The 23,420-nt window shown below is 55.1% G+C and overlaps 1 protein-coding gene across 3 annotated transcripts in view; it reads right to left on the minus strand.

Moving 5' to 3' along the window:
- Window positions 1–3,746: 3,746 nt before the first annotated feature.
- Window positions 3,747–23,420, minus strand: part of TTC7A (tetratricopeptide repeat domain 7A) — a 113,162-nt gene continuing 93,488 nt past the window's right edge. For all 3 annotated transcript variants that reach the window (XM_019748610.3, XM_088796179.1, XM_019748611.3), the window contains 2 exons: window positions 17,326–17,528; window positions 3,747–5,985 (listed from right to left, as the gene is read on the minus strand). In XM_019748610.3, coding sequence (XP_019604169.3) covers window positions 5,764–5,985; window positions 17,326–17,528 — 425 coding nt within the window. In that variant the 3' untranslated portion in view covers window positions 3,747–5,763. The remainder of the gene's footprint in view (window positions 5,986–17,325; window positions 17,529–23,420) is intronic.

Consider the following 23,420-nt stretch of genomic DNA (forward strand, 5'->3'; position numbering starts at 1 on the left):
GGGCTCAGAGAGACCCAGCCAGCAGGGAAGGAAGGTAGCAATGTGACTGCTTTGGGTGGGAGTGTGGCTTAGTCCCTGAGAACTATAGAGAGGAAGATGGGGTCAGGCCCCATGACGCGGCATCTCTAGTTACCAGAATTGGCTAGGCAGGGGCAGGAGGCAGGGACTGACCAGGCTTTCCATTCAATTCACCCCACGGGAACTGAGAAACCCGGGAGGGGACAGGGTGGGACAGCAAGGCAGTGTGTCGGGAGCTGTGCGGGTCACAAACAGAGCCTAGCGCTTGATGAGGGCCGGCCATTGCCCCCTCACCCCTTTTCTGAAGTCCCAGAGCTCAGAGGTCCTGCGTGATAGCTGAGGGCCAACAAGGAGAAAGGCAGTTGTTGGAGCTTCCTTTATTCAAAAAAGCCAGAGGGGATGGAAACATGCCAGGTAGGGTCACGCTTGCCTAGGTTTCTAATGCCCAAGCCCTCCTGCATTAGGCATGGGAGCTGGCTGCAGAGTACCCCTGAGCCCGTGTGCCCAACCCTGTGCCAGGGGAGTTCTGTTACCAAACCAGCTATATTGGTTTTCTGTGGCTGCTATAACTAAGGTCTGACAATTAAGTTCGCAAACTCACCCTAGAAAAAGTGCTACATACCTCATTGCTGAATATCACTACGGTCACCTTTGAAGTACTCCCCTTGGGAAGCTATGCACAGATGCCAGCGCCTAGTCCATCCTTCAAGGCAATTTTGGAACTCTTTTTCTGGAGTAGCCATCAGAGCTGTTGTATTACACTTGATGTCCTGAATGTCATTAAAATCTCTTCCTTTCAATAGTTCCTTTATCTTCGGGTAAAGAAAAGTCATTGGGGGCCAGATCAAGTAGTAGGGAGGGTGTTCCAATATAGTTATTTGTTTGCTGGCTAAAAACTCCCTCACAGACAGTGCTGTGTGAGCTGGTGCATTGTCGTGATGCAAGAGCTCCTTCGGGACCATTTTTGCACACACCTTTCTCATGCCAAGATTTTCAGTTAAGATTTTCCTAACTGTTTCTCTATCAATGTTTACTTGGTCTGCTGTGCCTCTCACAGACAGCCGATGATTTTGAGGCACAATTCGAGGAATTATGGCAATGTTTTCATCAGTGTAAGCACACCGTGGCAAGTTCATGAACTTAATTGTTAGATCTCGTATAACAAATTACCATAAACTTTGTTGTTTGAAAACAATACACATTTATTATTCTCTTACAATTTGGAGGTCAGAAGGCCAAAATCAGCCTCAGTGGACTAAAGTCAAGGTGGTAGCAGGACTGATTCCTTCTGGAAACTCCAGGGGAGTATGTTTCCCTGTATTTTTCAGCATCTAAAGAACACCTACATTCCTTTGCTCATGGCCCCTTCCTCAAATCTTTCCAAACTCCTGCTCCCATCACATCTACCCCTGACTGACCTTCCTGTCTTCCTCTTATAAGGATCCTTGTGGTTATATGGGTTCACTTGATTAATCCAGATAAGCTCCCCATCTGAAGGTCCTTAACTTCATCATGTTTGCAAAACCCCTTTGCCATATAACATATTCACAAGTTCTGGGGTTTAGGACGTGGACCTTTGGGAGACCTTATTCAGACTTCCACCATCTATCTAACCTATAGTTGGGATGGGGAGTGAGGCATCCTTCTGCTTGAAATAGTGCTCTCCCTATGGCCCTTGAGGTGCCCCAAACACCCTCCCCAGGCTGGTTGGGTGCCTCTCATCAGTGCTCCAGCAATGCCCAGATCCTTGCCTGAGGCCACATTGGATTGTGGGCTCTGGGATCACAGTGGGTTGCCATTGAGAGCTGGCAGCGTGGTCTGGGGGAGGTTTATTTAGCTGGATGCTTCCCAAACAAGACCAAGAAATATCTGCATGGTGACGACATCTGAATGCCCGGGTCAGGGGTGCAAATGCAACAATGAGCACTTTGGTACCAGAGAGGAGTCTGGGTGGTGTTGGCTGAAATTCCATTCATATTTGTGCCTGCAGATAAACACTAATAATACTGAAGGGCTGTGTCCTGGAGAGTGGTGGGTGGGCTGGAGGTCCATGGGGGTGACAGTGCAACTCGAGTCTTGTCCCCAGATTCCAACCCTTGTTCTGGCACAATGGATTGGACACAGGGCTGGCTCTCTCCTTCTCCAGTGAGGGTTTATGCATGAACACGGGGTCTACAGACCAGGAACTAGGGGTCAGGAAATGTCTCCCCTCCTGCTTGACTTTCCATCTAACCAACTTGAGGTCAGCTTGGGAAAGCCAGCATATAGAACAGGAAGACCTCCCTCCCTCCCTTCTCTTCCTTGTAGGATGAACTTTCTGGAACTTTCTCCCAGGCTGGCAGATAATGTAACACCTATGGCCTTTCATTCTCACCCCAGGGGGCCATGAACTGTGGGTGACAGTGTGTGATAAGTAATCTGATACTAATTGTTAAATCACTGAAGATTGTGGATGTGTTTCCTTAAAAGAAAGTACCACAGCGAATGAGAAGCTGGGTACCCAAAGGCTCCAAGAAAGACCCTTTCTCCCTAGGACAGCAAAACCATAACCAATAGAACTGAAGGTGGGGATGGGGGAGGCCATGAGAGCAGGAAGCTGTCTAGGCCAGCCGAGTTCTAGGGGAAGCCTCAAGGGCAGCGGTCTTCAAAGTGGTGGGATGCAGCTGTGGGTGTGCCAAATGCATCCTGGGGGCACACAAAGAACCCAGAGCTTCTGTGTCAAAATACGTAATCCTTCAAAAATTTCATGCACTGGGGCGGATGGGTGGCTCAGTTGGTTGGAGCGTAAGTTCTGGGCAACGGGATTGCCGGTTTGATTCCCACATGGGCCAGCGGGCTGCGCCCTCCACAACTATAATGAAGATGAGCTGTGGCTGAGCTCCCGGATGGCTCAGTTGGTTGGAGCGCGTGCTCTCAACCACAAGGTTGCCGGTTCGACTCCTGCAAGGGATGGTGGGCTGCACCCCCTGCAACTAAGACTGAACAACAGCAACTAGACTTAGAGCTGAGCTGCGCCCTGCACAACTAAGACTGAAAGGACAACTTGACTTGGAGCTGATGGGTCCTGGGAAAAATACACTGTTCCCCAATAAAGTCCCCTTCCCCTTCCCCAATAAATCTTAAAAAAAAAAACTTCATGCACTTTATAACATACATAGTATGTCGGGTATGTGGTAATAACTTACATGTTAAGAGTGTATAGGTACGTATGGACCTCCCAGGTGGTTCATCTGCATGCGGCCTGGGTCCTCACCACACACCCCTCCCTCCTTCCCCAGGAGCTGACCTTGGGACAGTCTCTCAAATTCAGATGGCAAGTCTGGCTCTGGCTTCTCCTAGATGGGCCCTGGAGGCAGCAGGGGCTCAGGCCCACCAAAGGACAGGTGGCAGGCCACAATGAGACCTGTTCTAGCCGGTCCTGCCTGGACCCCAGTGCCTCCTCCTAGCCACTTCCAGGCTTCTGCCTGACCTCAAAGCCCTCCCCAAGCCCCCACCGTGCCCAACCACTCTCCCAAGAGGGAGCTCAAATCACATTCTCCTCAGCAGGCCCTGCCTCCCCTCCTTCCTCCTCCACACACCTCCCCCGCTGGGTGGCCCAGGCCCTAGCCTTCATGACTCTTTGGGCCTCTCTCCTCCTGCAATTCCCCCCTCCTCTCCAGGGCCTGCTCAAGGCCTGTTCCTTTTCCGGGGCCACCTGCGTGTCAAATGAACATGCCACTTCAGACAAACCTGCTTCCCCTTCAAGGGTCTCTTTATTCAATCTGCGAACTGGCAGCAACTTGGCCCAGTGCTCTGAGGCCTCCTCCGAGGGCAAGTACAAGTCAAAACACACTGGTGCCTTTCCGACTACGAAGGATTACCGACCGCTTTGGTCACCCCAAGGCAAATCAATGGCATCTGCTTTTTCTTGTTTACTGTTTTCTAACAGAATTCCAGAATAAAAATAGATCTCTATCATATATATATTTATACACACACACACACACACACACAGATAGAAATCCTTCAACTAGGAGGTAAAGGATCTGGTGTTCTCTGCAGGGTCGCTCGCCTGGTGAGAGGCCAGGAGGTACAGGCTCTCCTGGGGAAGTACCTGGGGGTGCAGTGCTGAGCCAGTGCAGCGAGGAGGGCGGGTCTCCCAACAGAAAGACTGGGCTGTGACAAACCAGGGCAGTCCTCGCCTGACTTTCCCACACACCTTAAAATGAGAGATATACCTCATGGAGCTTTAAAACAAAAACCCAAAGTGCAGAGAAAAAAGGATTCCCTGATAGACCCACGGGGGGTTGACTTCTTGGGAAGAATTCCAAGCACATCATGCAGCAGACTAGGGGAGCAGCAGGGAAGACACCCACCCACTGGCACCCAGGACCCCTGCAGACAAGGGAGTCACGTACACAGAGGCCTACTCAACCAGTTAGGAGGTGCCAGGCTCCGTCTCTTCCTCAGGTCTTCAACCACAGTCATTTGGTGCCAGGCAGGGGAAACCAAATGGCCAGGGTGGGGCTCGGGTTACCCGAGAAAGCCAGAGGTGAAAATGGGCTGTGGGTGGTGAGATGAATTGGGGGCAGTCCTGGAGACGGCCCATCTCCACATTATAACCCCTAGTGATCTGCATTGTACCCATTGCCCAGAAAGGTAAGGCGTGAAGGAATGATGTGCAAGGGCTGCGTTCAGCAGCCATGTCTGTATCCTGAGGCCCATCCTGGGGCGATGGCTTAGGGCCTAAGGAGGCCGCTTCGGCTGGGGCATTTCCAGGGATGGAGGTGAGTGGAAACGGAAGGTCAGTTAGGGCCAGTGCTCAGTGCCCTGGTCAGACACCAGAGGCCCCAAAGGCACTCGGCAACAGAGCGGAAGAGCACAGTGAGACCCAACTGGCCTCATCGGGCAAAGAAGGGCAACGCTGGGCATCACCCACCAACTCAAAGTCTGGGAAAGGAACCCAGAGGTCCATCCTCTTCCCACTTGCCAGCAGATTCTTCAAGCCGTGACTGCCATGGGCAAGACCTGAGAGTGATCCAAAACCTTGTCCTGAGACAGGCGTGGGCCAAGGGCCGCGGGGCTCCCCAAGGCACAGAGGCCTGGGTGGGGTGAAGTACAGCTGTGAGGCTCTCGGGGAAGCAAGTCCAGTCGCCATGACTCTAAGTCACTTAGGGTTCAAGCAGACTGCCTCGTGGAGGAAAGAACCCAGGAAAACCGCCTCGGCCCAGCTGGAGGGCAGTTCCGGGTGCTCATCTTTGCTGTTAGCAATGAGCTGAGGTTCGAGACTAAAGCTTGTGCGAGGCTGAAATCCGGGTCAGGGATATTGAAGGAGGGTGGCAGGGACAGTCCAGGCGTTTCCAGATGGGTAGGGGGAGGCATCCAAGCCGCACAGACCCTCACTGCACATGTAGGTGATGCACAGAAACTCCGGGGAGGGCCCTCCCATGTTGATGTGGCCTCCCAGACACTTCCTTGCTCATAAAAGCCACAATGTCCCAAGGAACAAGGAATTTGCTTTTGATGCAAATCTGGTCCACCCAGCTCCAGATGAGCAGCTCCCACACCCAGCTGGCCCTGGAGGAAATGTAGGGGTGGGGTAGGGGAGGCGAGGTGAACTAGGGCTGCAGCCTGCAGAAGTGTTCCCTAGAGATGTATTTCCCTGAGGCCCCACAGTTTACCTGAGTCAGGCTCCCTGCTGCCTGCCTGCGCCTGCCTCCCGCCACCCTGGGTAGTCCCCTCTCTCCCTGCTGCTGCAGGGCAGTGTCAGAGCTCTCGGGGAATGATGGAGAAGGGCAGCACCGGGCTGCTGGATTCCAGCTCAAGAGCGGTGAGGAAGCAGTCGACTGCAGCCTCACTCTGGCCGTGGGCCTGCAGCACCTCTCCCAGGCCCTGCCATGCCTCGTGGCAGGTGCTCTGCCTCTCCACGGCATCCCGCAGCACCTTCTGGGCCAGGCTCTTGTGGCCCAGCCGACTCAGCATCAGACCCTGAAGAGCAAGCACAGGGTGGGGGGTTAGTGAGGATGTCCTGGGGTAGGGACGTCCTGACCAATGGGGCCAGGAGCGGGAAGCAGCTTGGCCACCAGCCACCCGCCAGGGAGGGCTCCAGGCTTGGTGCCTCAGGCTTGGGTATGCTCAAGAGACTGTGCCCTTGATGAATGCAAACCCTACCTGTCCCCACCCCAAACCTGCTTCCAGCCCAGCCTCCTGAATCACCCACTGTGGGAGCGGTGTCCTTCCTGGCCCCAAGGGATGGGCTTTCAAGTCAGCAACCCTGGCTTTGAGTGTCCTCTTTACCAGGTGGGGGATCCTGGGCAAGCCATCACTCTCTGGCCCTTGTTTCCTCACCCACAAATGGGAAAAACCACAGTAGGCACCTTGAAGTTGTGAAGTTTACACAAGTCAGTCTATGTAAAGCACTTGAACAGTGTGTGGCCTGTGTGAGCCTCAGTCAATGGGTCTGTTACTCCCAGCCTTGTTGTTGCACCGCCGAGCTGCCCTTCTCCCCAGGGACACTGAGGAATGTATGCTGCAGGCTCCAGACTCTATAACGGAGGGGAGAACCTCAAGCTTGTGGTGGGTGGGGGCAGCTCCTTTGCCTACATTAGTAGCCAGTCTTCCTGGGGACGTCTGGGTCCTGGGACCTAACGTCCATCCCAGCCTGGCCTGGTAGGTGAGGGTCATAGCAGGACAGTCAGACGACTGGGGACCAGGGACAGACGCTGGGTGAGAGGAGGGCTCTGGCTCAGGATGGTCAGGAGCTTGGCCTTACATTTGGCTCCAACAACCCCGTTGCCCAAGAGACAGAAGTGACAGGAATTGTCACAAAAGGGGTTGGGAAGTGAAACTAGCACCCCGCCCTCTACGTCTACTTCCACCCACATTGGGAAGGGTGCGGGTAGGTGGGGGGACAGGGTGGTGGGAAGGGGCCAGGTTGGCTTCTGGTCCCAGAAAGGCTGCTTTGTACCATACTGTCCCACTGATCTGTGTTGCAGCCCTCAGAGGGGGCATGAGATGGCAGCACGGGGGAGGGGGGAAGTCTCGTTCAAACATAGGAGGTAAAGCATGAACAACACTGACTTCCTGGACAGGCGGGGGCTGGGGTTGGGGCGGGGAGCTGCCTTCCATGTGCCGGCAGCCCCCTTTCGGGTGCCCGCCCACTGATGGCCATGTACATTTTTAGCTGGAACATTTTCCTCCTCACTGCGCTCCCCAGAGTTAGGCCCTCTGTTGCTATGGAGACCCACTGGGGAAGATGCACATGGCTGATTTCATAAAGTCCTCCGAGAGCCTAGAACACGACCAATTAGACAGAGGAGAGAGCTGGTGCTCAGGAAGCCCTAGGAAAAGCCTCTCCCTCTCTGGAGGCACTGGCTGGCGATCCTGGGGCCAGGGGGAAGGAAAAGAAGGGGGAACTGTTTTCAGTCTTTTCAACCCAGGGCGAAGCCATCCCCAGGGAACCACGTGGATGGGACAGAGGACAGGGAACGACAGGGGAGCCGTGGAAGGGTTCAGCATAAAGCAGGGGCCCTGGCTCTGGCCAGATGGGAGCAGTGCTGACTCAGGGCTGCCTAGGAGCAGAGGGCTGTGCCCAGTTTGGCCAGCAGGGCTCCAGGCCAAGCCATTCTGCCCACAGGGCCTGGGAGAGGGACCCTGAGCAGCTCTCGATGGAACAGGGCCCACAGGGAGGAGGGAAGGAAGGCGAGATGACAGCCCTCCACACACCAAAATTAAGCACCAAAAATGGAAGGTTTGAGCCCTGTGAGTACTGCCCATGGGGGAGCGACAGAGGACAAATGGGGAAGGCCACCGGGGGAAGGGGAGGACGCGCAGTGGCTTTTACATACTAAGATTTCTATATTGAGTTTCTTGAAGAGAAGGCTCCATCTAAAAATGAGTTTGAAAACCCCTGATCTCAAGAAACGTGTGGGTGTTTGAGAAGGGGCCAGATATGCCTGTGGGCTGGACATATCTGGGGAGTGCATATGGGTGTGCGTGTGTGTATGTATGTGTACGCATGTGCATGCATGTGTTATTTTCAGTTTGGAGGGTTTCCAGTAAGCTCCTCTGTATACTCTGCGTAGAAGACAAGCCCAGGGCTCCACAGGCACAGGAACCCCAGCTCTGCCACTGACAAGTGCCGTGACCCTGGCCAAGTGGCCCATTTTCTGAGTGGTTTCCTCATCTGTAAACTAGGGAATGGAACAGTCCTTCCTCATAGGCTGTCATGAGGATTCTACAAGGATGAATGTGAAATTGGGGAGTGGGACACATAGTAGGCTGACAGCAAATGGAAGTGTCCCCAGGATGAGTAGAGGGTCCGGGGTGGGGGGGCGGTAGGCAAAATGGTGTGCAACAGCTGATTTCTCTGGCGGGCAGGCTCTCTGTGGGGAAGTCTGTGGGTCTGTGGGCTAGGCTGAGGTTGGATCACGTCCCCCCCACCCTGGGGTGCTGACCTTCGAGCCTGAAAGGAGACACCACGCTGGGGTCAGGCTGGGGCCCAGAGGCCCAGGGCTTGTAACGAGATCCGCTGCCACCTGCCCGAGACACCAGCCCGTTCATGTTTGGTAGCAACTTGAAGCTGTTTGCTGCCTGACAACTGGGCAGGGCCTGCCCCAGGAAGACGCGAGGTCTCACCTGCTCTGCCCTCAGCCCAGCACTGCTGAGGGCCCCCTGTCACCCTTCTGGCACTCCTACCACAGCTGCCTAGACAACGGGTCTCCAGGGAGATGGTGGGACCACCATTCCATCCAAATGTCCCTAACGTGGCCAGGGGGTACCCTGAGCCCAGAGAACGCAGACCCGCTGGGTATCTGGGAGAGGCCATAGCTGTGCTGCCAGCGCACAGGGATCAGAACACAAAGTGCAAGCTGCTGAGGGCGACGAGCACTGCGCCTATGAGGGGCCAGGGTTTATTATAGCCGCGCAGGGAGGGGCAGGGCTGGGTGGGCAGTCCCAGAAATTCGTGACTTCGTCCACTCCTCCCTCCCTCCCGTCCTGGCTCTCAGGGAGGAGGGTGTACCTGACCACATCTCTACCTGGGACCTCTCCCCAGTAAGCATTCCCAGAGGCCAGCAGTCCCCCAGCCACACCATTACCTTGACACTGTGCTCCGTTCCCATAGGCTGTTGAATGTGATACACGCCCTGCCCCTCCTTAGGCAGAGGGACCGGTCCCTGGCTCCTGCCTCTTTGGCCATTCCCCACAGGACAGTAGTCCCAGAGAGCTGGGCTCAGAGCCCCGTACACCAGAGGCAGTCATGCGTGCTTAGTGACCTGCTTAGGGCCACAAGGACAGGCAGCCTGAGGGGCTCTGTGAGGGGGACCCTGCCTGTTAGGAGCCCAGGTTCTCTATGGAGGTACAGGGTGGGGCCAGGGCCTGCAGCCTGGGGTGGGGATGAAGGATCTGGTCTTGTTTTTCATAATTGCCACTGCACACCATCTCACCTCATTAATTCAGTGCCAGACACTGTCCCCCAGAGGGATGGGGAAGCAGGAAGGTCCTGGCTGTGTGCGCCTTTTTCTTATTTTGGGGGGGAGGCCTGCCCTGGGAAGTTAGCCCTAGTACTAGGCCAGCTGTAGGCAGGCTGAGAGCTCCCTCCCCACCCCTACCCTCAAGTATTTATAGAAGTTATTTTGGGAATTTTCTTTCTGAGCTCAAGGCACATTCCTGGGATTCTGTCACAGCCTTTCCAGCTGGGAAGCCGGGAATCAGCTGGAGGCTGCTAGAGCCCACTGGTCCCTGGAATCTCCTGCTTCAAGAGAGGGATCCAGGGCTGCAGGGAGGAAACTGTGGTGGGACCACCTCTGAGGCTGCTCCACTAGAAGGCTCCCTCCCTTCACCCATCCTGGGGTGATGCCACCCCCACTGAGGGAGTCCCACATTTCAGCCTGCTGAATTTTCCCAGGTGTGTCAGCCTCGACCGATGCAACTAGACTGGGAAGGAGGCATCTCTCCTGGCTGAGAACCCAGCCCACACACCACCACATCTATCCTGGAGCTGGGGGAGCCCCAAAGCCACAGGCTAGTCCTACTTTCCTATTGGGAGAAGGGGCACAAATCCTTCTCGACCCCACCCAATGCCTGGCTGACGAGTGTCCCCAGAGCTCCCCCAGGTTGTTGTAGGAAGCGGCCTCTGCTGAGGGAACCCAGCCTAGGTGGGGGGTCTTCTGGGGTAGCAGCGGTGGCTATGCTCCTCAGGTGGCAGAACTCATGCCTGTCCCTTCCTCCTGCTGGGGCCCCAGAAGGGAGAAGTGGAAGAACACCAGTGGGCCTCTTGGCTGGGGTGGGGTGTGTCTGTCTTCAGAGGGCGCCAGGCCAGGCTGCAGGATAAGCACTGGCTTGATGAGAGGACGAGTCACATCCTGGGGGCTCCCTTGCCAGCCCTACATCTAGTCAGGGGTCTTGGCCTTTCCTCCTCCTGCTCTCTGGGCTGGCTGGGGGCTCTGCCCACCCGGGACATGGCCAGGCTCTCAGGGCTAAGCCAGGAGGCTGTAGTGAGGTTTCTGGACTTTGGATTCTAGAAGTAAAGATCCTGTGACGGGCCGTGAGAAGGGGGCCTATTGCAGAAGTCCCCTTCTCACACCAGAAGGCAGAGCCTCCGGGGGCGGTAAGGGTCTATCTGGGGTGCGGGGTGCTGGCCTACTGGATAAGGAAGAAAGGGCTGAACCCTGCAGATACAGTGAGTCTTTCAGACCATTGATTCTGGGGCTAAACTAAGCCAACAGTGCTTAACTAACATTCTGATCCGAATCTCTGACAAGGTGACAGAAAGCTTCCTTTCCACCTCCTCATCAGGGTTGGCATGGACTTCAGAAGCCCACGCACCAGCCGAAGGCTTTCCAGAATCCTGAGCTAGAGCCAGGGGAACCGCCGTCATCTTCTGGAAGGTCTCTGAGCCTGGGCTGAGGGTGAGGTGGGGTGCAGGGGCCTCCAAACACCAGCGAGACCAGTGCTGGGGGAACACGCCCTTGCAACTCCCACTTTTCCACACCGTGAGCCCCCAGAACTCTCTTTTCCTGCCTCCTCCACTTTCCCATCAGGGACTACAGACCTCAGGCAGTACTGGGGAAGGAGGAGGAAGACAGAATGCAATAAAAATCACCCCTCTAGGAGGTCACATGACCAACAAGATCTTCCTATTGAACCGCTCTGTCAAACAGAAGCAATAGTCCCCACCTACTGGAGCTGGTGGGGTAGGTGGACTCATTGATGAGGGGCTGCCAGGTGTGTGCCAGAACTCAGGTGCTCTACACCCACCCAGCACAGCGTAAGACTTCTGGGTCCTCCCGTGCCCTCGGGCTGCCTGGGCCCTCTAAGCCACCTGCCACAGCTCAGGAAACTGACAAACAGGGAGGCCTAGTGTAGACAGGGCATCCTGGGCCCTGAGGGATGGGGCGTCAGGAACCAGAGTCCCTGCTGTTCTGTGTACTGTGGCTTTGTCCAGAGTCACGGAACATCCAGAAGACCGGGCACCAAGTTTCACTTCTCAGCTGCGCAGAACGCCTTTCCTCTTTAGAGTCAGGAAGCAGAGGCTGAACCAGTCTGGTATGAGTACAGGCCAGAGAGCAGGCCTGAACAGGGCCTCCCCAGAGCCTGGCCTTCCCTGCTCCTCCTCGCCCACAGCCTCAGGGCTCCAGGGGGCCCCTTTAACTGCAGAGTCTCATCCAACATATAAGACTGCAAGACCAGGTCTCAGATCCCCCTCGTTCCTCGGCTCAAACGCCTGCCTACTGAATAGGCTGCCCTCACTCTCAGCTAAGGTCAGCCGGGCCTCATACTGTGTACGCGCTTGTCCTAGCCACAGGGCAGCTGGGGTCCATGTCCACATCTGTGCCTTGGCCAGAGTCACCTGGTCGGCTCAGTGAGGGTTAAGCAGCTTTACTACAGTGAGTTTGTAGGGCTGGCTCTGGGCTTCCACTTCCCTCTGCCAACCAGGAGCGTCTGAACCTGGCCTGGGAGCTGTACTTCTAAATGAAAAAGATACAAGGAACCCCCAGTACGGGGCCGTTAACTTACAGAATTATTTGGCCTAATCTAACAGGAGCCCTAGCTGCTTGGCACCTGGTTCCCATTTTACAGATAAGGACACTGAGGTTCTAAGAGGCTGAGGAACTTGGGCAGGTGAAACTGCAAGTCTAGGCGAAGTGGGACTCGGACCAGGTCAGTCAGACTCAAAGGCTGTCAGGCTCCCACCTGCAGGCCCCAGCCGGTTCTGACACTGGGGCTTAAAAACTGTCCCAGCCAACGAGCTCCAGGAGCAGCTCTGAAGTCCCTGGTCCCTGCCCCGAACCTCCTCCCTCCCTTTTTAGCACCCTGCTGGCACCATGGGCCACCTGGCAGCACAAGGAAATTTATTTAGGCCCTCACCCGATAGCAGCAGGGTCGGCCAGCCTGGTCAAAGGTGGGTTCAGGCCACTCGCCACCCAGTCTTTCATGCACATGGTGACAGAAATGCCTGATGGTCTCTTTTCACAGGTCTCAACTCATCTGAGCCCTAAAACTACCCCTTGAGGTCCTCATTTGATAGAAGAGCCAGTGAGGGGAAGGAATCTCCAAGTGACCCCATAACTTGAGGGCCGGCAGTGCTGGTTATATGTCTTAGATGTGCCATCTGCTGTCTGGCCCTGCCCTGCAGGACTGGGGATGGGGCCAGCCAGGGAAGGTCGAGGAAGGGAAGTTCTGTGTAGCCAGAGTTCACCTCTTTGGCCTCACAAAGCAGAGACTTCTTGTTGGATCCTAGAGCACCAGCAAAAGGCCCAACCCAGAGCCTCAGGGCTGGGCAAGGCAGAGCTCTGGTCCTTGCAGACTCAGGCCTCACCTTTGTGGGGGCCAGGGATGGTGATGGGAAGCTTCTGGGGACTCGAGACGTGCTGCAGCACACCCCAGTTTGGGGGGAGCGGGGTGAGAGGTTCTGGGGCCATCTGGGGATAGCCATGCCCTTGATCCCCTAAACCCACTCAAAGAATCAGAAAGCAGCATCACACTGGAAGCAAGAGGGAACAAATGCAGGGGAATGATTCATAGCCATGCTCTCGTCAGAGAGCAACGGATCACAGAAATGCTGTCTTCCTATCTTTCCAGATGCATCTGGAGAGAGAAGAGGCCAGATCAAGCAACCAGGACTGCTTCAGAAATTATAACTCAGGAGCCATAGCTCATGCAGGACAGGCTCCCCTGCTGCTGGGGTGCCTGACAAGGAAAGGGTTCTGGGGAGATGGGGCAGCAGGAAGCTGGAGCTCTGTCTCAAGAAGGGAACCTGGCCAGGAGCAGGGGCCAGTGAGGAGCAGGAAACCCCACCCCCAGATTGTGTCCCTGGGAGCGGAGGGCGGGGCGGGAGGAAATGCAGGTGGCAGGAAAGCACCTGTACCTGCCCACTCATGACTGATGCTTTCTCTACAGTGAGACAGGCTGCATCAAAGCATCTGTACTCCCAGCTCAGCCAAGCGGAGGGAAGGAGAGCAAGCTGGTCTGTAGCCGGGCTACTGACCCTCCTACCATTAAGATCAGGTGGGCTCAGTGCAACCCCATCTTGGGACGGCTCTCAGGGACTTGGCCAGTCCACCAGCCAGCCACACCTAGGCTTCTTGCCATCCCCAGGCATCCCTGCTCCCTTGGGGGTGCAGAGGGGTTCCTGGGAGGGGCAGGGCAAAGAAGCTCAAAGAGACGAGTGCAGGGTGCCTAAGGACCCTTCTCTGGCTGAGCCTGTGAAATCCTCTCTGAAAAGCAGTGCCATCTGGGGGCCAAATCCTCTGCTGATCTTGAGAAGGACCTTCCCACGGTCCTTTCTTTCTCTTGTTTCCTCAGGGGCAGGCAGGTAAAGTTTAGGCTTCCCCTTCTTAACTAGATTCTTGTACCAGTAATTTAAGTTCTGAACATACAGGCTGAGTGAGTGGGGTTTCTGGCTACCTGGAGGGGAGGCTGGGAATGTTGGGACTGAGCTGGAAGAGACTGTCGGGACCCACTCCTGAGATTTCACTGGGAATTTCCACCTGCAGAAAGCATGGCCTTTTTTTTGTTACACTTGGAACTCTCCCAAAGCAACCTGGCCATCCCTGAGTCTAGCAGAAGTGGCAGCTGCAGGACCAGGACTCAAGGACACCGACTCCTCGGGGACACGGCTGTGGGCACAGTGGAGGCTCTTCCTTGGTGGAGCACTGCCAAGGAGGTGTCTCCTTCCTGCCTGATCTGGGTGGAAAAACCTGAGCCGAGCCCAAGGTGGAGCCAGCCCGTGGAAAGGTCTCCCGTCACATCCAGGGCAGGAAGGAAGCAGAACAAGGAGAGGAGAGAACACGATTCCGGGGCAAAGTTCATATTCTTAGAAATGGTGGAACCCTGGCTCCTGAGAGCGACAGCTTTCCACTCGCAGAGGCTTTCTCCAACCTTTCCTCAAACATCCTGTCCACATCCACGCCCCGCGGCCAGCCTCTTAGTGTTGGATGATCCTGCCCTAAGGCCTGTGGGGCTGAACCCGGCCCCCACACAGCTCACTGAGTCTATCTCCACCCTCCTCTTTCCAGACCTCAGAGAGCGGGACTCAACCATTACGTCAGAGGGGGCTCACTGAGGACGGAGAGCTCCTCCAGCTCAGGCTGCAGGTGGCTGTGCTCTCAGGGGACCCTTGTACCTACCAGATGCTGATGTCTCACAAAGTGACAGTGATGTGGTAAGGCCAGGATTTCCTCCCCGGGAACTTGCCTTGTCAATGACTCCACAGGGGGGACACCAGTTCCCCTCCACGTTCCTTTCTCTGGATAACTCTCCACGGATACACCCACCTCCGGAGTTCACAAAGGCTGAGATAACTGATGCCTCTCTCCTTCTCTACTGACTGTTTTTACAATGACTCCCTTACATAAATGCCAAGCTGACAGGCCGACCGGTAGTGGCTCCCATCATGTTGTACCATGGTAAAAAAGATCCCAATGTCACATCTGTGCTCGGTGGGGAAAAGTGCAGGGATTGATTAGCAGTGTCTGTCACGGGTGAGGGACTGGAGAGTGGGGGTGTATATGCTGCTCAGGTTTTGCCTTCTCTGAGATTGCACTGCAGACTTTTAGAAGCACTTTCACATGTGTCACCTCATTGGATTAAAACAACATCGGACTAGGGATGACAAAGATTATTCTTCATTTACAAAAGGAGACACCAGGAGTGTGAAAGTGTCTTTTCCTAAATCACTCACATGAATTAGGGCCAGAGCCAGGATTAGGTCCCAGATGTCCTGAGTCTGAGGCCAGTACAGGGAAGACACTTAGATCAGGGAACACTGGGGATCAACCTACCAATGTGTGCATGTGTCTTTGGGAAAAGGGCGCTTAGTAAATCTTCTCCAGGATGGAAATTTGCTACTCTGTATGCATATGTGTGGGCTGCTGCCAGGAACAGAGCGTGTGGAAAAGAGATGGACTGCCCACGCTGGAGCCAACGGCCCCTCTGGTTGCTTGTAACCTTAACAATGGGCAGGCCTGCCTCTGATTTCATCACATCGGAAAGACATCCCAGGAAGAGAAAAGGGATCATTTCAGAAACATCTGTAGGGAGCCACTCTGGACAGCGCTTCAGTTACCATGGAAACCCACCCTTGGAAACTGCTTCAATTTCTGGATAATAGCTACAAACAATAATAAGCATAAATGAAAAATGGTACACTGTTACTTCAAAATTGTACTTGTTATATTGGATTTCATCGGGTTTGAGGAACTGAACGGCAGGCTCATATCCGTGAGCACAGTGGAAGGCAGACAGCTCTGCCTGGCTGCCGGCCTAATGACACAGCCCACATCCTCCCTCCCACCTCCCTAATCAAGTTTCTGGATGTGACCTCCGGGGAGGCATTTATCAGAGGAGCTCATGTCTCAATTGCGGGAGGAAGGACGATGTGCCTTGCAAAAAACAAACATTTGCTGAGCAGACTGGAAGGCAACTAGAAGCCATGTGGAGGGGAACGTGGGCCAGGGTGTGATGTCACTGGGTGAACTTTCTTCAAGTGACATGGCACATTCACCTGGGCCTAAGCAGGCAAAGCCTTTAAGAAATAAGGCAGCGGGAATAATATCTGACCTGGGAATCCTGTTCTAATCTGTTTGCACGGACTCCTCGGGTTGGAAAGGACCTTATAAAGACGGCCTGGTCCGGCTCCTCTCCATGCGATGTTTCCATTTTCTTGGCAACACCCTCACCAGATGACTCGAGTTTGTGCTTGGAGTAGTCTAAGAGTTATACCCTCTTCCTGACCCGCAGCTGAAATCTAACTCCCTGGAGCTTTGACTCATGAACAAATCAGACCCCTTTTGGCAGTGACAACCCTGCAGCCATCTGGAGTCATTCTCCTGATCCTTCTGTGCTCTCCATGTGGCAGAAGTCAGTGATACCTCACGGTCGTTCTCCTCAAAGAGCTCTCCAAGGGGACATCCGAGGTGGAACCCAGACCCTGACAGGCGAAGGCTGTGTCGCTCAATGTGGGCTCCTAAATTATACTTCAAAATCACTGTGCATATGCAAGTCTGCACGCTTTCAGAACACTGCACTTACTCTCTGCTTAGGAAGGCGGGGAAAACCAGTCATGCCCGGGGTCCACTGCACTACCTGTCAGAGCAGGTATTCGATAAATGTTTCCTGGACCAGAGAGCCCTCACCGCACAGAGAAGTAAACGGAAGTTCGGAGACCGTGGCTGGCTTGCCCAGCATCACCCAGTAAGAGAATGGCAAGGTCAGAACAAGGGCAGCAGCATCCTGCTCCCCGCCTCCAAACCTTCCCACCGGAGGAAGGTCACTGAGTCCTGAGCACCCAGGTCCTGAGCTCCAAGTTCTAGGACTGGGGGCCCCATGGGCCATTCTGAGTGTGTGCTCAAGTCAGGCGGGACATGATAGCCCACCCCAGGACACCCCCTGAATCCTGCTAAGGAGGCACAGAGCCCCTCTGAAATGGGGGAGGTGGCCCAGTGATCAGAGAGGGCCCAAGGACCCCCACAAAGAAGAGCATTTGGTATCTAGAGTATCCAGGGAGAGGATCTGATGAGTAACAGTGAAAGCCCTTTGGGGTTAGATGACTGTACAGGAAGTTACAGCGAAAAGGAAGTCACAAAGAGCATCAACCAATCCTAGACTTTTTCATCAATGCACGCAGGCTCTGATGAAGGGAAACGGCCTGCCTCTGTAAGGAGCATTGTCTCTCCTAACAGAGGAGGGAGGAAGCCACCTCCCTGTCCCCCGCCCCTTCCCCTACGCCAGGGAACAGTGGCAGCTAGGCACCTCCAGGCACGGAGGGAGCGGGTGAGGGGAAAGGAGAGCCCTGAGCCCTTCTGTGGGGGTGCGGGGCTGACTCACCAGGCTGTGCATGATGCGCACGCCATCGGGGTTCACTGTGAGAGCCTCCTTGTACAGCTGCTCGGCCTCCTCCAGGCTGCCCTTCATCTCGGCCAGCCGGCCCCGCATGTAGAGGACCGAGTGTGAGGTGGGGAAGAGGCCTGCTGCCTCCTGGATGCAGAAACCTGCTTCCTTCAGGTGGTGCTGCTCCATGAACAGCTCAGCTGCGAAACCAGATGGACAGTGGGAGGTGAGAGTGCTGCAAAAGTCAACGCTGTGGCCCCCTCCCTGGGAACCGGTCTCAGGTGGAAGGGAGACGCTCACCCCAGTCCCTCAGAGGGAAGGGGCGAGGCAGAGCTGGGCCCCCTAGCAGCTCCCAGGCTCTCTCCAAAGCCCCGGACTTTGCTGCACCAAGAGGAACAGTGGACACACACACAGCTGCCCCAGATCAGTGGAAACCACCCCCCGCAGGCACAGCACAGGACGAGCTGGCTCTGGGGTGTGGGTAAGACCAGGTGATGGTTTCTGAGTGCGCACTGTGTCAGGTACTGTGCTGCGTGCTCCACACCAAGCTCTGTAGGGCAGGCACTTTTATTCCCCCGCTTCAGGGAGGGGAAACCGGGGCCGAGAGGGTAAAGAACTCACTCAAGGCCGCAAGGAGTGTAAATTCGGAGTGTAAGGTTTGCACTGGGCCATCGGACTTCAGAGCCCAGCAGTGGGGGCTTGAGCCCAGCTCAGTGTTTGCTCAGGTGACTAAATTTGTGTCCCTTCACCTCACTTGTTAATTATGTGTCTGGGGGCGGGGGGGTGGAGGCAGACTGGGTGTACACAGAGCCCGAGGGGGAGCCCAGTGACCCTGCCAAGGCTGAGTGAGGAGAGAGGCCCAGGGAGCCCCGTGAAGGGGCAGAGCTGGGGCGCCACCAAGGAGTGCTGGTAACAGCTACCAAACCGCCTGCACTGACTGAGAGCCGACTGTCGGCCCAGGCCCAACTGTGTGAAGCATCTTCTCTCATTTAATCCTCAGCAAGTCTGGGAGGAAGGCAGGTGCTCTCATGAGCCCCATGCTAACAAACCAGACTGAGAGAAAGAGGAGCTCACCCCAGCCCTCAGTGGGAAGGGGCAAGGCAGCGCTGGGCCCCCCAGTAGCTCCCGGCCTCTTTCCAAAGCCCGGGACTTTTTGCAGCACTAAGAGGAACAGGGGACACACACACCATCTGCCCCAGATCAGTGGAAAATGGGGCAGTTTCTCCAATCCTGTGCCAGCCCACATAAATGCACATTTCAAATCCTCCTGGGCAGGTACACACCCACAGCAGGCGCTTTTAGCAATGTGGTTCATGGGGGTTGCAGCTCGGCCTCGCGGCCCTCAGCTCTCCTCTCATGGCAGCGCCGGGCTCGGCTGGGGCCCTTGCACAGATGGGAGCACAGAAGGACAAGCAGAGCCTGGCTTGTGACTTTGCCAAGAGTTGTTCCTAGCAAAGGCTGAGAGCTGAGATTAGATGAGTTCAGATTAGGTCTGGGATGGGATGGATAACAGATATCCCAAAGGAAGCTCCCGGAAAGAGGCGGGAAACCTGGGCCCAGGCATCCCGTCTTCCTGTTCCAACAAGAAGCAGGAAGGAGGCCTAACCGAGGCCCGGACTGCAGCACACAGCACTTGGGGTACTTAGCGTGAATGTTGCCTCAGGCTCATTGTGCAATCGCATGGCTTGCCATATCCTAAAATACTACCAAGGGCTTTTTGAGCAAGGTACTCTTTTTCCTGAGCGGAGATCAGAATTTGGGAGAATCAGAGAATTAATTAAACACAGAGGAGCCAGGCTCCCACGCTAAGGGAGAGAGAGAGAGAGAGGAAGGCGGGTTCTTATTCCCTGTGACAGCCTGAACTGGAGATTCCCAAGGCAGAAAGCACGGGGAGGTGAGGCCTCGGGAAGGGGAGGCTTTAAACCTGGTGCCCTGCAGGGAGGGCTGGCCCAGTGGGCAGGGGTTGGTTTCTCAGCCTTGGTTCTCCTCTGCTCTCCTGTTGTGTTCCCTTCTGGAGCTGCTGCCTGGGCCTGAGCAGGCTGCCTTCATAACCATTGAATGCTGTGTGCCTGGCCCTCCCACAAGGAGAAGGAGGGGAGGTGGGGCAACCGAGCCACCAAACCACTGGACTGACCCAGGGCAGTGGAATGAGAAGTGCCAACGCTGGGTGTTCTGGGCACTCAGAAGGGGTCAGGTCAGAAGTGTTGGTGAAATCAGGAAGGTCTTCCTGGGAGAGGCAGCATTTGAGCTAAGGCCTGAAGGCTCAGGGGCACTTGCACTGGCAGAGAGAAGGGAGGCTGTGCTGACCTGGAGTGCTGGGCTCCAGTGTGGCAGAAGTCCCCGAGGTCACAGAGGAGAGGGGAGAAGCAGAAGGAAGTGTGTGGTGTGAGTACTGGGGTGGGGGAGCCCTTCCTGCATCAGCACCCGTGGTGTGGTGGTGGCTTCCTCCATAGCTAGGAGCTGAGCCCAAGAGGCCAGCTTCTCCACTTCCCTAGACCTCACCCCGGCAGGCTGGCCCCAGGCCTGGCCCACCTGCCCACTTGATCCTGGCATGGCTCATTAAGCTATTTACAACCTGCCGCCCTATCTCCTGAGCCTCATCTCTGGAGGCTGTCCCTGGTCCCTCCCTTGGGGACTCCTCGCAGTGCCTTCACATCAACAGGCTTCAATTACAGGATCCCTCCCTCCTTCCTTCCTTGGGGCCCTGGGCCTTGTAGGGCTGGCCGTACACCAGAAAACATACCCTGAAAAATGGGGCGGGCTGCTTTGCTCCAATGGACTTCATTACCAGTCAGGCAGGAAACCAGATGACACACAACAGAGCCAGAGAAGCGAGGGCTCCTGAGGGCTGCTGGCTGCCTTGCAGACAGGCTCACAGGTCTGGGGGCTGCAGTGTACCCCTTCTTCCTAGACTGTGGCCCTGGGCAGTTGTTTTACCAAACATGGTGCTCCCCAGACAGCTGGCTTCGGCCCTAGCAGGAGACGCATGGCACTGTGCCCGCCTACCGCCCTGATCCTCTACCACTTGGCATGGGCTGCCAGGGCCGTGAGGTGCCCACACCCACCCAGCCTTCCCTCGCCAGGGCTGGATGAGCACTCACTGTGACTGGAGTTTCCTTGAACTCTCATAGTCATCCCAGCCAACAGGGGCCTTGCTGTCCCCTCAGTGTCAGGGGGTCCCTCTCTGATCCCCTTAGTTCCTTTACTCTCTCTCCCTGCCTCTGATTTCCCCCTCCACTCGTTCATCTTCTTCCCTGCCTATTCTTGCCCTCCTCTTGCCTGTCTGTCTTGGCTTTTCTTCCTCTTCCTTCCATCTCTCTCCACCCGCCCCCCTCTGCGCTTTCTCTCGGCAGGCTCCAAATGGAAAACATCTGTTCCCTGGAGCTTTGCAACAGTCCCTTTTATTATTTTTTCTGAGGCATCCCGATCTAACCCCGCACCCAGAGCTGGTTCCAGTCTCCCTGCTCTTCCTGCCAATGCCAAGGCCCCACCCCGTAAGGTCTGGGGATGGAACTCACTCTTCTTGGGCTACTCATACGCCCTCTTTTCAGGGAGAACCTGGCCGTCAAGCTGGTCCTGAGCTGAGGACTGGGTGAGGGAGCGCCCAGGGCCATGCCTAAGGCCTCTCAGGGGCCTCCCCAGGCGAGATGTACTTTCTAGAGACCTCAGAAAGGAGGGGGATACACCCAGCTAAAAGGGCAGAGGCTCCCGAGAGCAGGAGAGAAGTTAAGGTTGGGCCCTAAAAAAATCCACCTTAACCAGCCTTGAGCCTCAAGGGAGTCACCAAAACTGCCGTAAAGGATATATGCATCCTCCCCATGGAGCACACCCTCAGGACGTATGGCCACCCAGAATAAAGGAGGAGGAGGACTGAGGGGAGGACAACGGAAGAATGAGAGAGAAGGCCAGGGAGGCAGAAGAGACAAGGCCCAGGAAAGAAAACAACAGCATCCAAAGGTCTAAAGGGACCCAGAGAGGGACATGATTTGCTTCAGACATAAGGGAGTCAAGGCTGGGCCTGGGCTCCCGACTTCCTGTCCCTGGGCCCTAACTTCCTGTCTCTTTACTAACTCAGAACCCTGGGAGGAGGGAATGACAGGCAGAGAGGAGTGAAGAAGAAAAAGCCTGAGGAGAGGATATGGAAAGACGGCACAGAAGGCAGGGGGCAGGGGAAGCTTGGAAAAGAGAGTGAAGGAAGATAAGGAATGAGCAGGAATGAGGCAAACAAAAGAATTAGAGGAGCATGTGGCACCCAGAGTAAGACACAGCTGCTTTCTTGATTATAATTTTATAACAAATCCAATCTTTAGATACAGCCCTGGCTGCCGCATTCAGTTCACCAGTCTGCCCAGCTGACAGCTGGGGCAGCTTCCACCTGCAGGGCTACCCAAAGAGCTAGATCCCAGTGCCCAGGCCATATGGGAGCTGAGACACCAGTCAACTTCCCTGGGCCCAGGGAAAGCCTACGGCCACCTGTGAGCCCCTGGACCTCCAGGGCAGGGGAGTTCTCCTTTCATGCATGTGCCTCTCTATAGCACTGCTAGTTCCCAGAAACGTGAGCTACAGTGAGAGACGAAGGTGGGCCACCTTGCTCTTCTGAAAAGCACCTCTTGACATTCAGGATCCTGGAGCATCTATAGGGTCTGATGTCTCTGCCATGCTCACAAAGACTGGCTGCCAATGAGGCAACATTCCTGAAACACACCTCTCAAGTGGAAATCCTCTGTGAGGCTTCTCACATCAGACTAGAATGGGAAGGAGGCTTGAAGAGGGGAGGGGAGGGGAGGAGGACGGGAGTTGGGAGAGGAAGGACATAACATTTCCCAACTTAAGAGTGGGTTAAAGATGGAACTTACTGCCAAAACAGGATGCAGTTTATCTTGAACCAAACCAGGGGGATTAGCTCATTCCAAAATGATAAAGGGGGATATTTTTCCCTTCTTGCAAAATTGCTGCAGCTGGTGGAATCATCCAGCAGGTGGGTGGGGGTGCTAGAGACAACACTCTTAGGCTGGGTCAGGTGGGGGAAGGGTGGTAGTTAGGGAGAAGGCACTACCGTGGTGATCTGCTCCTGGCAGCCCTTCATTCAGCCCTCCACATGCCTGCTGGTGACGATGGCCAGAGGAGGTGAGAGGGCTCACGGAGTGCAGATTGCTCCAGAAGTTTCCCTTGCTCAGAATGAAAGACCTAGGACATATTCTTATTTCCCTTTCTGGCTGTGGCAGCTGTCCACCAGTTTATTCCCTTTCTTCTATGACAGATCTCCTGATTTTTAAGGGGGCACATGGACACACAGAATAATGACATTTCCCACAATCCTTTGCAGCTAGGCGTGTGTGGTCATGTGACTAAGTTCTGGCCAATGGATCATGAGGGGCAGTGATGTGGGCAAATTCTAGGATCTGTCCTTATAGGGAGGAGGTGTCTTCTTCTCCCACTCTTCCTGGTTGTGCCTTAGAATGTGAATGTGGTGGAGAGTCATGTTGGATCAAAGGTATGAGAGTGATACCCCTTGGAGAGCAGAGCCAACAAAACAGGAGCTCCAGTGGTAACACTGTGTTGCTGACACATTCCTGGAAGTTGGTGAAGCCCCCAGCATACCCCTCCAGAGCCATTATGTCTCCATATCTTAGAAAAAGACAAAGGAATCTTTGCCTAAGAGGAGGCCTTTTCGATGGGTCCTCTAGATTTTTCAACATTCCTCTTCCTACTTAAGATGCAACAAGCTGACCGTGGCGTACAGCTCCCACACGTCCTTAGCCTCCTGAGGGACTCGAATATAGTAACTGGGGCAATATTTGCATTATTAAAATGCTTTCCTGTCTAGCCTTTCTGTGAATCCTGGTCCTTTTTTTTTTTTTTTCCCAGATTCAGAACCTGCGGTGGTGAAGAGTGGGGGCGTACTGCATGCTAATGTGTCCATATGTGAACTCTATGCTGCGGGAAACCTTAGATTCTCAATCAAGCACATTCTAACTCTGACTTGTAAGATCTGCATGTCCTAGGAACTGATTATTTACTTTCACTCTCTTTTCCATCTCCCCTTGGGGGCTACCGGCACCACTCCCTTGGTGGGGAGGGAGCAGATAGGA

Source organism: Rhinolophus sinicus, chromosome 2 (assembly GCF_057876585.1).
Source record: "Rhinolophus sinicus isolate RSI-liver-muscle chromosome 2, RSI-T2T, whole genome shotgun sequence".
NCBI classification, from domain to species: domain Eukaryota; kingdom Metazoa; phylum Chordata; class Mammalia; order Chiroptera; family Rhinolophidae; genus Rhinolophus; species Rhinolophus sinicus.